The 16437-nt window shown below is 43.6% G+C and overlaps 1 protein-coding gene across 1 annotated transcript; it reads right to left on the bottom strand.

Annotated features, from left to right (window-relative positions):
• Positions 1–1853: 1853 nt before the first annotated feature.
• rap2aa (RAP2A, member of RAS oncogene family a) lies at positions 1854–15733 on the bottom strand. Its single transcript, XM_084544048.1, has 2 exons — positions 14739–15733; positions 1854–4442 (listed from the first exon to the last, which is right to left on the bottom strand). Exons 1-2 carry the CDS (start codon positions 15050–15052, stop codon positions 4205–4207), a joined length of 552 nt encoding a protein of 183 aa, XP_084400174.1. The 5' UTR covers positions 15053–15733; the 3' UTR covers positions 1854–4204.
• Positions 15734–16437: the final 704 nt, after the last annotated feature.

The raw sequence follows: 16437 nt of genomic DNA, 5'->3' as shown, positions 1-16437 counted from the left end.
TGCTGGGGATCGCTGCTGCCATCAAGGAGTGTCATTACTATGGAGTGCCTGGTCTGGTCTAGGTGGTTGGTACATGTCTAAGTAACATCCACATGAATCCCAGGTCAAATAAAAGTTTCCCAGCAGAACACTGAATTGTCACAAGATGGTCAAAGTTATTTACTTCTCCTATTGGTGGTTTTAATGTTGTGGTTGATTGGTGTATAAACAACTGACACTGCAAGGCTGATGCAATTCATATTAATGCCAAGCTACTGTGTCAAAGTTGTCCTATCACCCTTTTCCACCCTTTGCTGCCATCTGTTTCTCTCGCCTCTGCCCTTCAATTTCTTTTCTCAATTTCTCTCCTCGTTCTGAAGAAATGAGCCCGGGCTTTATCTGTACTCTAAGCTAAATCACTATCTGCTGCTGTAGTGAGGAGTGCAGTTTCGGCAGATTGTCATTTTAATGGAAATAAAACCACTGTTAAATCTCCCACGAGTCAAAGTAGAGGCGAGCTCGCCGGACGCTAACAGAATTACTGATCTATCTTTAGTACACGCTTTACCAACAGATCATTGAAACCCTCTGGGTGAGATGCTGGAGAAAAACAACAGAATAAAACCAATACAAGAGCAAATTAAAAATGTGCAAAACCCAAATATGTGCCGTGTAGTGGATGTTGAGAGCACAAAGTGTGTAATTTTCCTTGTCAAAGTATAAAGGAAGAGAACAAAAAGGGCAAGAAGGTCGTCGGCACTGTGCGTAACCATGTAACGCAGTGACATATTCAGAACAGGCTAGGCCCTTAAGAAACCCCGGCTGACTCAGTGAAAACAAAAAAAAAAAAAAAACAGTATGCTAAGCCTAGCAGGAGAAATGCACAAGCAGCAGCAGCGGCGGCGGCAGCAGTGACTGTGTGTTTGCTCTGACTTCCCTGAATGCCACAAAAAGACTGTCTGTCAGTTACAGAGCCAGCTGGGAAGAAGCTGCTGGGCGACCTGGCTCAAGAGGTAGCCCTTCTCAGTTATCTTCAAGAACAGAAACCCCATTTGAGCAGCATGACACGACAGTCCCGATACTCTCTGTGAAGCCAAATGGCTTCTCCTTACAGTCTCCCTGATTCAACGCAGGGGGAGAGAAAGCAAGAGAGAGAAAGAGAGACATTTGGCCCTTGGACAGACATTTAAAAGACTTCGCTTCTCATACATAAGAGCCTTTCATCATTTCTAAGTGGTTTTTGCTCTTTCTTTGTGGTGTCTTGGGTCACTTTGCAACCATTTGGATCTCTTTGCGGCAGTTACACATCCCTTTATAATAGTTGTGGGTAGCCATTTTAATAGTATTTCAACATGTTATGACCGTATTTGTAGCAGTTAACATGCCTTTGTGTTTGTTTATCTCAGTCTACGTGGCGGTTTTCTTTATGGTTATGGTTACTTTGCATCCGCGATGGTTGTGCTTTCTCTTTTTTACGCTTTACCGCTTCGTTATACATCAGCATGACTCAAAATAATGATTAGTGTCCAAAATCTTAATTTACTACTCTCTCGCTACTGCACCAACTCACAGTGTGGAGTGCTGAACGAGTGAGAGAGAGACCAATTTCAGGGACAGCAGTCGTCGGCATCATTAATCCCTCCATCCCTTGCCTACAAAGCTGTGATTGGTCAAACCACCGGGGGAATCGGCCAGCAATTGGCACAACACCATGCCTTTTTTTGAATTAAGTGGCTGAAAGGTTGAAACAAGGACAGCAAAAGGGGAACTTATGCAATTTTAAATTTGAAATAATGCAAAACTTCCTGCACAAAAAAAAAAAAAAAACATACTAAAAATTGTAAGAAACACCCTTCAGGCTTGAGCACCTGCAGCAGCATGCTGGGCTCCCAAGCAGATTAAACAGAATGGATGCGACACAAGCATTAAGCAGAAGTAGGTGAATGCAAGGTCATCCTTGTATGCAGCAGCCGTTCTCTCAATAGCGTGTTGTTCTTCAGGTTACTCGAATGCGTGTCATAGTGTTTGGGGAACATTTACACCAGGCAGATTAACAATTTCAAATTGTTTAAATTTAAAAGGACAACGCTCCCCAAGGATATCATTATTTCTGATGTCTAGCATGAGTAAAGGTCCAGATATCCTCCTTACAAATTATAGGAAACTGCTACTAATTCAGTGATGACTAACTGTGCATCAGTGTGACTAGGGAATGGGGACAGATTTATTTACAAAAATGTACATGAATATAACTGACTGGCTTCATGGCAACATCTTACTCACTGTTTACGTCGCAAAATACACCAAAATTATGTGAAGTTGTAGTTCAAGACTACAAAATTGAGGGGCTGTCCACTAATTGCGGGGTTGGCGGTTCACTCCTCGGCCAAATAAAATGTCAACGGGCCAAGGAGAACCCAAAGTTGCTCCCAATGGCATGGTAGCTTCCACCACTGGCATGTGGATACCATAAAGCATTTTGAGTACCGCTAAGGTAGCCATATATATATATATGCAGACCATTGTTACCTTCCAAATTAGTGTAAGACATGGTATATCATTTTTCTAATGACATGATCAAGGCAAAGGAGTCGTGTCTGACGGAGACTCTGAAAACCCCTTGACTTGAAATAGTGATGAAATATAAACCCATGTTAGTCGCTGCAAACAAAACAGCGTTTCTTTGATCTCCCCAATCACTTCGTTTCACTGAAGTCTAGTGTTGAACGCACTTTTATTGTTTAGGTGTCAAATGTAACAGTGTCACCATTCAGAGAGGGATAAAGAGTAAATGGTCACATAAAAAAATATAAAATCAACAATGAAAATGGTCACACGGGGGGAAAAAGTCTGGTTCCCGTGGCAACATAGATGTACAGCTGAGACAGTGTCCAGATCCAGATGTGTTTGTGTTTGATTTGCATTTTTTTTTTTTTTTCCACAGCCTATATTCGTCTCAAACGATAAGAGTCCTCTTTTTTTTTGTTTGTTTGTTTACTAGCCATGCATACAGTTGACAATTCCACGTGTTGAGTCAGTGTCTTCATAGGAGCTGGCACTTTGAATACAAAATATTTACACTACCGTTTATAATTCTTATTATTATTATCGTCATTGCCTTCGTCGTTACTATTTGTTACTATGAATTTGAATACTCTGAGCACATAAAGAATGGCATCAGGATGCTGGGCGCCACATTTCCATATTGACACCGGAGGAGGAGAAAAAAACAAAGAGTATGACAAAATGTTGGCATCTTCACTTTAAATGTCACCCATTCCTGAAAAGAGATTTGGAGAGATCGTCTGTGGAGATATTCAAACACAGAAAACACTCTTTGTCCCGTCAGGGCGAAGCAGTTAGTTATATTACTACTCAGCAATCTGCTGTCAGAGTCTCCCAGAGAGGAAAACAAAACATCACACGATATGCGAGAGGCTCTGCTATGCTTACTATTATATCTCAAAGTGAGAAAATAGGAAAGAGGTGACTGCACCAATGTTTCAAGAAGGACACTGACTTATCCGTTTCCTCTGCATTCCTTTTTGAAAGACGGAAAAAAAAAAAAAATAAGAATATGGAGGTGCTTTAAGGTCACCTCTTTGGTTCAGCCCTGTGATGAGTAGAAAAACCTCCCACCAACAACTACACAAACTAAAAATTGTACATACCCTAAATCAAATACTCCTTAAAACAACTGGATACCAGAAATCTGTCATTAGGTTTGTGCACAGTAGCTACTTGCAACTGAGTCATGGTAACAAGAAATGCATCTCGGTGTTCTGTGCGAAAACAGTAATACAAACGAAATCAGAAGAGAACGTATTTCTGTTTTTTTTTTACTCCCTTATAGCAGATTGTGTAACAACCTAAAGAGTAAAGATCCCGATCTGTGATTCTTTGCTGATGATTCACTGTTTTTCTTGTGATAAAAACAAACAACAAAAGAAAGTAACATAAGGCGAGGGCATGGTCCTTTCTGTCAAATTCTCTTGCGGCAAATTCCTCATTCAAAACGTACGCATTACTCACATGTCATTATTAATAATCATGTCACTGTAAATGCTCCACAGAGTTAAAATCCATCACGTCCAACCACAAATCTATCGTCCGTTTTAATTGGCATGTGCATGTGTGTGTCTAAGTGTGTCTGCTGCGAGTCGACGGGGCCGTCCTCTGAGCGGACTTTTTTTTCCCCCTGGCCTGTTCTCGGAGGCCCCCGGGGCTATTGTATATTGCAAGAGGAGCAGCAGGGGTCATCCTTGTCTGGCTGGGCGGCGTAGTCCATCTGCCGAACGATCTCAGCGAACAGTTCGTCTACCATTGTTTTGCTCTTGGCCGAGGTCTCCATGAACGGGCAGCCCCACTCCTCGGCCAGGGCTTGGCCTTCGCTGGACGATACCTCCCGCTCGCTTTCCAGGTCCACCTTGTTCCCCACCAGGATCACGGGAACCTTCTCGTACCTAAGGACACACACACAGATCCACGTCAGGCCTTGTGTATCAAAGCAATACGTTTTGAGAAACAGAACTTTATGCATTAGCACGTACTTCAGCTGGAAACTGAACCACTGAAAAGAACTTTTGACATGACATGACATGACATGACATGACACTTTTGACAATCAGAACGGTGCATTAAATCCAAAACCTGGTAAAGAGTGTAGCAGAATGAAAAGGCTGGCATCATCATTAAGTGGCACATATATTTACAGCTCAAGGCACCATTCCGTCATCGCACCGCTTAAAATCGACTGCTTAAAATTTCGAGCTATCAGATTAGCAAGCCAAAGGGTCCATCGCCAAGTTAGCATTTCAGCAGCTAAGTGATGCTGTACTTACACAGCAGTGCTTTGAGCTAAACGCTGATGGCAGCGCGCTAACAAGCTCAAAGTGACTATGGCAAGAAGCTTATTTACGGCGGGTATAACGCTTACAATGATCACCATCTCAGGTTGGTGTGGTCAGGTTCGAACTGAGGTAAACGCATTTATAAATGTTACTGCAATCCATTCAAAAGTTTTGCCGACAAAATCAGAAAATGTCGGGCTCATTGTGGTGCAAAGACAAATGACCACGATGAGGATCACCACCGCGATTAGCATTCATCCCCTGGGGACTGTGAATAGTCACACGAAATAGCCAACCCTATATAACCACTTTATAACCTGCAATCTGGATGAAAATACAAGCATTTAATATAACTTGGTTGACTGTTACCATTACTGCTTTTTGCAGCAGGACAGAACATGATCTAGACAGTAAAGGTTTCCTTAAAAGAATCCAGGAATCAAAACGGAAAAAAGCAAAGAGCAGATTTCAAATGACTTGGTTTCTTAACATCCTCTGCAAAGTTTGAACATAAAAATCATGTACAAGTAGTTTTGCCATCTGAACGTCAATATAAGCCTGGCCTTTTTTTTCCCCAAAACCATGCACACTGTGAGTATTTTAAACAAGCTCAGCATGCCCAAAGTGGAAAGAAAATGATGCGTTCTTGAAAGTGCTTCTACTTTAGTGTACACTTGGTCTTTGACTGCGGGAGGAAGCTTTCACATCGAGGACCAGGACGGCATCCTCTTGCTGTGAAGTGCTAACCACTGAACTTCCACGCCGCCCACCCAGCCTAAGCACCGACTCTAAAGCCTGACCCAGTAGAGGACAGGAAATGGGTACTAGAGCTGTGACCCCTGAGGGTAGGAAGTGGCCATAATCCTTTGAGCTCTGAACGCCCTGCCATGCTGCTGAAGCACAACAAGTCACTAAGGAACTGGACTACTTTGAGGACAGCCAGAGGAGACGCTCAGTCAAATTAAACAGCCTTGCTGCACTACAGTTATTAAAAGGAGCAGCTGAGGCAGAGTTTCATCAATATAATCACTACATCAGTTTTGATATTGGGGAAAAGGGTGGGCGTCTGAGGCGGTTCGTACACATCAGAGGAGATAAAGTTCAGAAACATCAGAGACTCAGCGGACCATGCGTATTCACATCCTTCAAACAACAGGTTGTTATTTCTTTCATCCTTATCTGCATGCGAAGCTAAGCGCGGCAGCACTTTCCATCTGTTGGACCCGTCGTTTGAACTGAGTTTAAATGTCTGTGTTCACGACACCGAGCATCATTGTCAAATCTAACCCGGGCACCCGCAAACACCATTAGGGTTTTTCAAATGATGCCCTCGCTCGATGAAATATACATGCTGCTAAATTATTAACACACATAAAATATCCTCATCCTCGTTTGCTATAGTAACTGGTAAATAGGGGAATGGCTAAAACTGGGGGAGACTGCGGAAGCAGCAGCTGTCGTACATTCCCAGGTTGAGCAGCCTGAGCGTCTCTAGAGGTTACAGGCTGCAGGTTTCGGCGTTAAATGAGCTTAAACTTGCCGGCTTTGATCTCTTCATGAATACATTATCCGGTGAACTTTAATCTCAGCCATCCTGTTCTGTTCACAGTATCAGCTCACCAGCCGAGAGGAACTACCAGAATTTAAGAGATCTTAGAGGTCGGTGGGTGTGTGACCAAAAGTATGATAGCGTTCCTCTTTGAGCTCGGAGGCAACTTCAATGAAAAACTACAACTTGTGCATCCCAACATTACAGCGCTCGGCTCTCATTCACTGCGGTCCTGGTGTCAATAAAAACAGCAAGGTGGTGATTTTCCGGATAAGTTCTCTGAACCACATAGAGTCAGGTTATTTTTGTCTTCCACCTAAAATTCCCTTTACCTACCAACCTTTACTGAAAAATACCCTAAACATAGATGCGATTGAAAGGCAGAACCTTTGCTTTTATAGCTTTATAGCTTAGAAACATTATTTAAAATGATAATAACAATAATAATATACAAGGGGTGCAACTATAGAAGAACTCTAGTCATGGTCCAAACATACTCAGTTCAATGTAACAGAATAAAACCGGAAAATGTTTGAGAGGCTGGAACCAATGATGCTGATTCATTTTCTATTGACTAACCAATTAAACAAATGATGAGTTGTTCTTTACAAGACCATTCAGCTGATTCAATGGATACAGATGCCTAGTCCACAGAAATCTTCCCTGCGCACGTGTCAGAGCTGCCTGCATATAAAACATCACATAAAAAGAAAGAGAAAAACTATAATTATCATGGATGTCCTGAATCCCAGGAAGAATCCGAGTAAACTTTGAAGTCGTACTAAACCCTGGAGGTTTGGTCAGATGTATGCAAGTTATGTAGCTCATAACAGCACAAAGACATCTGGAAGCAAAGGAGGGGGTCTATATATAGTGATAATAACAGAGGAGAAAATCGTCAGTCCCAGGAGGTGTGAGACGGCGGCTGCCACGGATACCAACGCTCTCAGGGCCTCAGCATAAAGGGTGTCGGCCACTCTGCGTCTGGACCGAACAGCGAGTGGCGCATGGCGGCAAGCGATTCTCGTCCGACACGCAAAACACGCAAGCACCAAAAGACAACTGAGTCCAGTTTCTGTTGCGTCACAAACAGCGCAAACAATGTGTCACGTTTTAGCCATCAGCTTGTGAGCCCAACGCCAAAGGCAATGGAACACTCTGACTGCAAACATCCATTCAAGCTCGGCCAGACACATCTTATCAATAATGCATGATGCAGATCAACTTGCACAGGCCTGGCTAACGGACGGTGGAACCCGGCGGCCAGAGAGCTTCTGTATTTGACTCTGGCCAACGCCGTGAGGATGAGGAAGGAAACGGGGACTTCAGTTTAGAGGGGAAAATATAATCTCTTCGGAATTCCCTGATATAATGAAAGTCTGTGCTTGACATTTCTTTTAAAATCTGGTGCTAGCCATGTGATGGAGGGACTGGCCAAGAAATGTCAAAATGGAGCAGATAAATGAGAACTGAACTTGACAGAGTGTACAGTCATCCTTGAGTTTGATGTACTATCTCCTTGGGGGTAATTATGCTGTCTGACACAGATTCCTCCTCTTGCGAAGGACGGGAGCAAAAATCGGATACGCAAAGTACCATCTTACTGGAAATGTGTTCAGATTGATTGAGTGGTAGTGGCTTCACAGACAGAAGTATTATAACCATTGAACATGATCTACAGTAAGTGGCACAATCACCTCATCCTCTGACCTTACCTTGTGTTAAATAGATATTCCAGCACTGAAACTATTAATGGTGTAGCTTTGAAAATCTCACTGGACCACCGTACACAACAATACTGAGTATTTTTTTAACATTAGCACTGACTTTAAGAAACCAGCTATCAACCGTTTATGCTTAGACATCTTGTCGGCTGGTCTTTTTCTTAATTGCTTGTTGTTTTCTTCTTGCTTGTCATTATCCGTGGCAACAGCTTAAAAGTCCACTTCAGTTCATAATGGGTTTCTATAAGAGTAGTTCGCTGACATGTTTGTTGTTACTTAACTGCAGTGCAGTCATGCTTGACCCTTGTGAGTGGCATTGTGCCACAGTACTGGACTTCACTTCATGCGGATGTAACATTAATGAGGGTCTAGAAATGGTACAAGTCACAGAATGCATACGCTTTGTACATGTAAAGATACACTTCAATGGCATAGAGTTCCATGTTTAAAGGGGGGGGGGGGGGGGGCTTACCAGGGCTAAAGTGTAATAAACTGCTGGAAAAGCTTGCAAACACCAACCTAATACAATGAACCCTATAGTTGCTACATTAGTTCCACTATTGTTTTACTCAGAAATGGCTTAAGTGTTGAAATGCATAACTGTTCATAAAGCACAGAGAAACATCATGGCTCCCTAGAGGTTCGTATTCTCCTTTGAAGCTGCCGAGACCATGTGGTGGAGGTGGAGGCTCGAGCTGTAATGTAAGTGTAAACTGTATAATATAATACGTACAGTCAGCAGCGCTGGAGAACCTGCCAGCTGAGCTGCCGTCCTGGCTGTTCATCTCCTGCCGCGTTGAAGCTTCTGTGGCAGCTGAGGGAGTTCTTTATCAAAAAGGTCTTTGATGTGTTTACTGGGGATGGCTCAATTGTGTGCAACTGGATGATAAACTCACTCCCCAGCTGTCTTATTTGTGCATCTCAATTCACCAACCTCAATAAACTAATACCATGTCAAAAATGAAATATATGCATTTGGACATCGTACTAGTAACACTATTTTAAGTTCCTTTCGTTGATTCCTTGACAATATGTGCAAAGCAACCTTAACCCTAACCTTGGTAGGTACAATGGTGCTTCCAACGCAATGCGAAAGCTATCGTGGCAACTTGCTCAGAAAGGCAGTGGAGACATCTGGCTATTTTGCAGGTGTATGGTTGGTGTTTTGTTAAAAATAATGAGAAATTTTACCAAAGTATGGAGCCGGATGAAAAAGTCAGTGGATTGCCAAAGTGGTTACCATCCGTCCAGACAGGGAAGTGGACGTCCAATTTTCGAGAGAATCGCCACAGAAAATGTAAACCTCCTTCATTGCACTAAAGAAAAAGTCATCAGTAGAATACATTATCTGGAAACCATGAATGTCTGGACCAGTTCTTAAAACCAACCATCCAATAGTTGTTGACACATTTCAGTCCAGAATGAACCAGTGGATTGATCAATCAAGTGACTGACACCGTCATACCAAGACCTTTTTGGGGAAAGTTAACATGTCACTAACTTCAAGCTGTGACTCTCAAAAAGGTGCAGAAACAACTTGTTGGTCTGTCATAAAAACAGCCCTCTGCGTAGAACCTTTGACACATAATTCTGAATGTTGAGTAAACTGTTAAGTAATCCTCAGTGACTTTAAGCCCAGTTCAGTTTTCACAATAGATAAAGACACTGATGTCAGAGGGGAGCCCGCCGTAGCCTTTTAACTGGTTGGCACATGAAGTCTTGAAATGATCATTTTACACTCTGTAAGCCTTAAAGGGGAACTACTGTTTTTTACAGCCTGGACCTTATTTCTGGCATAAAATACGATCGTTTGCTCACCCATATAACTTTTGTGTAATTTGTAGTCCTTCGGGAGATATTTAGATCTGCGTATATTCATATAGTGGGAGTGACTGGGGCACTGAAACACAGCCTCTAAATAACGCATTATACCTGTGATTTGCTACTGCTATGGTTTGTCCACAACCTCAGAATCGGAAAAATATTCAGCCATGATGCAAAAAAAATAGCAGTAGCAACTTACAGGTAAACAAGCCAACCGTCGCGGATGCGCATGGTGCTCAGTAATGACATCATCCAGGTCTGTAGATTGACCTACAGACCCCGGATGATGATAACAGGTAACTCCGGGACTCAACGGGGAATAGCACTAGCGTATCATAACAAAATATTGGTGAAATGAACGACTTTCGCGGCAGATAATTTGTTATTTAGAGGCTGCGTTTTGGTGCCCCAGTCACTCCCACTATATGGATATATGCAGATCTAAATATCTCCCGAAGGACTACAAATGACACAAAAGTTATATGGGTGAGTACGATCGTATTTTATTTCAGAAATAAGGTCCAGGTTGTAAAAAACAGTAGTTCCCCTTTAACGCAACGTTCAGGTGAGTAAATACTCATGCACAAAAATTTATAATGTCAAGCATATGGATCAGAGCTAGGGTTTTTCTTTGACTGAAATGTGCCGATGTAGCAGCAACAACAACATAACTGCAGGGCAGCAGTGCTAGCAGCGTCATTATGGTCTGATCCACCTCCTTCTTCTTCACTCTCCTTCTATTTAAATGCTCTGCGAAGGGACAAATCACAACACAGCCCTGGTGTACAGTTAACTGCAGCTGAAGCGAGGAGCGATGAGGTTCCCAGTCGACACAGGCGGGCCGGGGCGTAATCGTGTGCACCCACGGCCTCCATGCTAAAACCTGTCTGCGCCGCTATCAGCGGCCACTGATAGATGCTGACAGGGTTCAGGGTGAGCACAACGCACAGCAGAGCCTCTGACCTGAGCGAATGCCAATACGGCCGTGACGGGTCATCTCTGTTTTGGCAGCGAGGAGGGACACAGAGGCAAAACCACAGGGACAATCTGACAGCTGAGGCCAACGCAAAATCACTTCTCATATAGATGCCGACCAATATGTGACACAGACACCTGTAGCGATTACATCTGTCTCTTTCTCAGGGCTGTCAAAGGAACATTCCACCCTTTTTTCTAATGTTGCCCCAGTTGTTGTTAGTCTTTTTGATGCTTTTTCTTCTTTTTTGTCTTATCCTATTACAGGTAGTCTTTTCAATTTCCCTACAATGGCCTTCAACCAGCCAACAGAACATGCCTGGACATGTTGCCTTTCAGTTGTGGGTCTTCAGAGAGTGACAGCAACAGCCTTTCTCCTTACAGACTGGGAAGAAAGAAAGCTGCTAGCAAAAGATAAACATCCTCGACACTGCTTCACATTATGAGCAACTGTCTGTACACAAGCGGCCGACCCTTCGCCTTCTATCAAGGATTTCTCACAGTGTAATTGTTCTGCAAATTAGTGAATCATTTAGAGTTCTCTGTGTTCTACCCTCACAAATAACCGAGGATCCAGAACGTAACATGATTCTGGGTTTGGGCATCATTTAAACAATATTAGCACCGATGCAGATGTAAAAGTGTTTATAGTGTGGGCTGTGGAAACAGGAAGATTCTGTTTACACTCGCTGTTACTCACCAGGATACGCTGTGGGTGTTACGGTCTAACAAGAATTATTAATGCATTAAAGTTTGAAACCTACGCTCTTTTCACATACTAGCTGGTGGTCCTTTTTTCGAGCAGTTGTGTTTCTTGTTATGTTGCTGATATCTGAATGTCATTTGAACAGAGCATTGGCTGCAGTGCGTATAGCTTCACCCGCATGCATGTGCACTCTCTCGTGTGCACCTACGAGGGCAAACATAATGAGGACATTTAAAAATCGCTCCGAGGCAAACAGTGGTCAAAAAGTCCACAAGTCCTGCATAAATGGCCATGTATGCAGGAATCGTTTTCATAAAGAACGGAATCTCTTTTTTTCTGTTCCATTTATTCCTGAGCATTCATCTGATCACATTTGAGAGGTGTATCGATGGGAGTGTGAGCGGTCACTACATTTTTGGCTAAAAAATGTGTTATCTCTCAAGCTTTAACTCCGGCCTTCGTCATCAACGGCACTGACGAATTTCCTCAAATAAAGCTGCAATCAACTCAATTCACGGGGTACTGGACTATTTTTAGGAAGTAGAGAACTTTCTCAGAAAGACGCTGCTCAATGAATGTAGCTCATCATGTATGGATGTCTTGATGAGCAGTTCTCAAGAAGGTTACAAGCTGAAATTTGCCTGTGCATGATTTGAACAGACTTCTGAAATGTACCAACAATGACTTCACCAGCAACCATCGATCACGGTCTTTAAAATACTGTATACATGTCAAAATGAGGATTTGAATCGGCTAATATCAAAGATTGTGATCAAAGATTTAGTGTCTACTTTGCAGTTATTGCTACAATACTAGTGGATTTAACTCTGTTGGAACTCAAACAGAACTGAGAGGCCCAGCTCTACCATGGCAGTATTAAAAGCAAACTAAATCTTAAATTTCAGAAATATAATCACAAGATACACTGATTTACGTATCGGTTTCTTGCATTTAGCGACAAAGAAACTGTGACCGCCTCACAGTTCAGGGTTGTCAGATGTGTTTAGAAATACAAATGTGCTTCCTGTGGAGGAACACAGAATTGAATGTGGAGTGTGTTGTGCTGATAACGGTCTTTCACTTTTTGTTACCTTTTTCAAAGGCGCTTCTTTTCACATCTTAAGGAACATGATACGACACTCGTATCATGTTCTGGCGAGCATCTGTCGAACTAGTTTTTCCGGTGTGTCGCGCCACTGGCTTTAGTTGGAGCGCTATCGCTAATTCAGCAAGTTGGATCAGCGGCGGAATGACTCAGTGAGAAAGATCACTTTGATTGGCGGATCGGTTTGAAGAACCAGAAGGAAACCACACAGAGTGATTTCATCTCATATGAACATTCGACGAGACTGTAGACCATCCAATCAGCATCATGATTCAGGAGGCCAGTTCTATGTGGAGGCTTGTAGCTTTTCCTAGCTTCCTATCCTCCCAGCTAATAGTAGCTCTTCTAGGTTGCCAGCTGGACGTTGGCTGTAGTCTTTGTGGTGTGTTCGAGTGCAAATCTTAAATAAAAACCTTCACTGAAACATTTGTGCTACATGGCCAGGTCAGCTGTGTTTATGTCAAGATGTCAAAGTCTCTAACTTGCAAATTCTCAACTCTGTCGCAAACTCTGTTAAAGAAGGACCGCATACGGAATAAGGGTCACGGCTTAATAACTTAATTATAGGGACATCATGACCGGACATTTTTTGAAGGAAAGTTTTGACCGCGTCCTCGTGAAGTGCGCGAATCTGAAATTAACCATTGTGTGGGAGTGCGATGTTTCTGCAACAGAAAATAAATTCCGCTGCAATATTAGGAGATGGCACCAGACTCAGCGTTAGGTAGGAAATCACGTAACGGCCTGGCTTCGTCTGCCGTGTGAGCGTGCACATTTACATAGAAACCCTCACGCACACGCTGCAGACTGAACATACCTCTTACCATTCTCAACTCATACAGGGGGAAACATGTTGACCTCATTCTTTCATCCGGAGTCACGTATTTATACCACTCCTTAGAAAGGGGAATTTGTCTAAATCCAATTAAAAAAACAATAAAAAAATCAACATGGAACAGAAATTGTCAAAGTCACATTAAAGATTAAAACGCAACTATGTAATATATGACTGCACTCCCCTTATGCTGGGCATTATCTAAAGTAATTAGCTATATCAGTAAACAGTAAGAGCTGTAAGCTGATTTTAATTTGCTTCTTCATTAGACAGCCTTCTCTCTCTGGAGCCTATTGGACTCCCTCAACTGACTGTAACACATCCGCAGACTGCTACACTGACTGATGAACCCTCGCAGCTCGATGCACGCTTCCCGCACGCAGGGACTGAGCTCCCAAACAAGGGGGACAGTCGGCAACGATTATTTAAGCAGCTGCCACCTATGACATTGCACATCGGAGCTCTCGTTGGCATGATCATGCAGCTCGGCATGTCCGCACAGTGCATTCGCCCTAGAGCAAAGCCAATAACACGCCACGCAGCCTCAGCTAACCTCTCCCGTTGTATCAATCAGCGGCTCACAGCTCCGGTGACCTCATATCTGGATCATCAGGAAAACTTCCTGATGAGCTCGTGCAGCCCGTTAATTAAAAACACGGTCTCTCCTCTGCAGGACTGAGCTCACGTTAGTGTGCTCTCCCCCCCCGAGCCCTACAGTATTCTGAGCGGTGCTTCCTTGAAGCTCTCTGCAGAGCCTGTGTTGCACTGAATCCTGGGTATTCCCGGCTGGGTGTTTCGCAGAGGTTGCAGCATCCGGCAACGGTGGACGTTCAGAGCCACAGATTTTTTTTTGGCTTGGCAGATCACAGACAGTATATGCTATGACTGGGAGACTGACTGATGACAGGACGGATCAGCACTGTTGGACTCTGAAGTGAAACATTGAAAAGTCTGTAGATACTTTTAGATGTGTTGACAGCAGTGAGGGAATTTGCAATCCTGACTCAACTATTTGGTTGAGACCTGGTACATCAAACTACAATAGACATGTGCTGTAGTCTGCTCTGAAGATGCCCAGCATCTCCACTCAAGCACAGTCCTCAGACCTGCCTAGGCCCGTCCTGAAGCCCATATTAACACACAATGTGTGAAAAATAATCTCCAACATCCACACTCCACATTTTCACCAACCTTTTCACTCTAATGATCTGATCCCTCATCGGCTTTATGTCCTGGAAGCTTTGCTGGTTGACAAGGCTGTAGACCAGTATGAACCCTTGGCCGTTTTTGATGTACAGGTCCCGCATGGAGGCGAACTGCTCGGTACCGGCGGTGTCAAGGATCTCCAGCACCGAGGGCGAGGAGTCCACCTCGATCTCTTTGCGGTAAAAATCCTCTATGGTGGGGTCGTACTTCTCAATGAACGTCCCGGTGACAAACTGCACAGTGAGGGCGGATTTCCCGACCCCGCCGCTGCCCAGGACCACCACTTTATACTCGCGCATCGTGGATTAAATCAAGTCGTAAGGTAAGTCAAGTCCCCGCGCGTCATTGACATGAACTCAAAAAAGCGCTCCCGCACGAAATCACATTCACCACTCGTGTCCCATTTTTGAACGGGCTGTCAATAACACGGTCTTGCTCGCCGCTGCTCAGCTATGGCAGAGCACAAAGAAGACTCGGTGCCCCAAGATGGATTTCATTGTAGAAATGTTCCCCCCCGTGCAGGCCAGACACTGACAGCTACACGAGCATCCGAGGACCGCAAATGTCCAAAACGTGCACAGGGAGGGAGGAAATATCGGCCGGCGATGTGGACCGTGCGGGTTTTCATCTGCTTAGCTCACCCGTCTCTGTGCATCATCAAAAAAAAAACACACAAACTTGCTCCATCGAGGACAGTGGAAAAACGCTGGCTTAACCCAGGAATGAACTGCAGCCGCAAATTTGTTTTAAGCTGCGGGTCGCCTCGGGAAAAAACAACACAAACTAAAACTATGTCGACACTCAGTTGCAGAAGTTGCGCCTCTTTGTTTCTTTTTCACCATCTCTGGCACGTCTCCGCTTCTCCCCCGCTCTCCTGCGCGATTCCAGCCGCCATACTCTCGGGTGGAGACCCACGGCCGCTGCGTAACCAGCCGGTCCCCGCTCGGCTCCCGTACCGAGGCAAAAGAGGAAAAAAAAAAAAAAAAAAAAAAAAAAAAAGCGTATCCTCCCGCCCCCTTTCCTCAGACGGATGTGCGGACGGGCCAATGGCTGCCTGCGCTCTCTGTAAACCTCACTCGTTCCTTGAATGGGAGCCGCACGGAGGGAGCCAGTGAAATTCAGCGCTGACATTTCCGTTCATGTGTTAAAATTCCCATCATTCGGTTGCCCCAGTGACATCCAAAGAGAGCTCGTCCAATCGCAGGGGCGGCTCGAGGATGTGTATCCAAGAGGAGGAAAAAAATAAATAAAAAAATGCACCGGATGCTGTTGCTATGGTAACGCTGCATTTTGTTGCCGCTGTCCAAATTTTTGAAGCTGCTTAACCCTATGAACACGATAATCTCAGTTATTCAGCTACCAATAAATAGAAAGCAGGCCATATATTGATTATGGGAAATTACCGAATTTACTCACAGTTAATAATTTATGGGCAATACTAAATATAAAACGGCATCTATCTTTCTTCACTAAAAAAACAAAACAAAAAAACTAATATTTTAATTGTGAACTGATGAACCACACTGAGTTTGGAGTCGGGTGTGCTCACTTTAAAAATTCAAACATTACGAAATTAAAAACAAAGTTCACAGGACAGTATTTACGTGACATTTAATTCTTTATTTGCAATATCAGATTTTACACAATTTAGAATTTTACAGGAACAAAACTATGCACATGAAAT

The sequence above is a fragment of the Chelon labrosus genome (genome assembly GCF_963514085.1).
Source record: "Chelon labrosus genome assembly, chromosome: 5".
NCBI lineage: Eukaryota > Metazoa > Chordata > Actinopteri > Mugiliformes > Mugilidae > Chelon > Chelon labrosus.
Note: the sequence above shows the minus strand (reverse complement) of the source record. Positions and strands in the feature narration are given on the sequence as shown.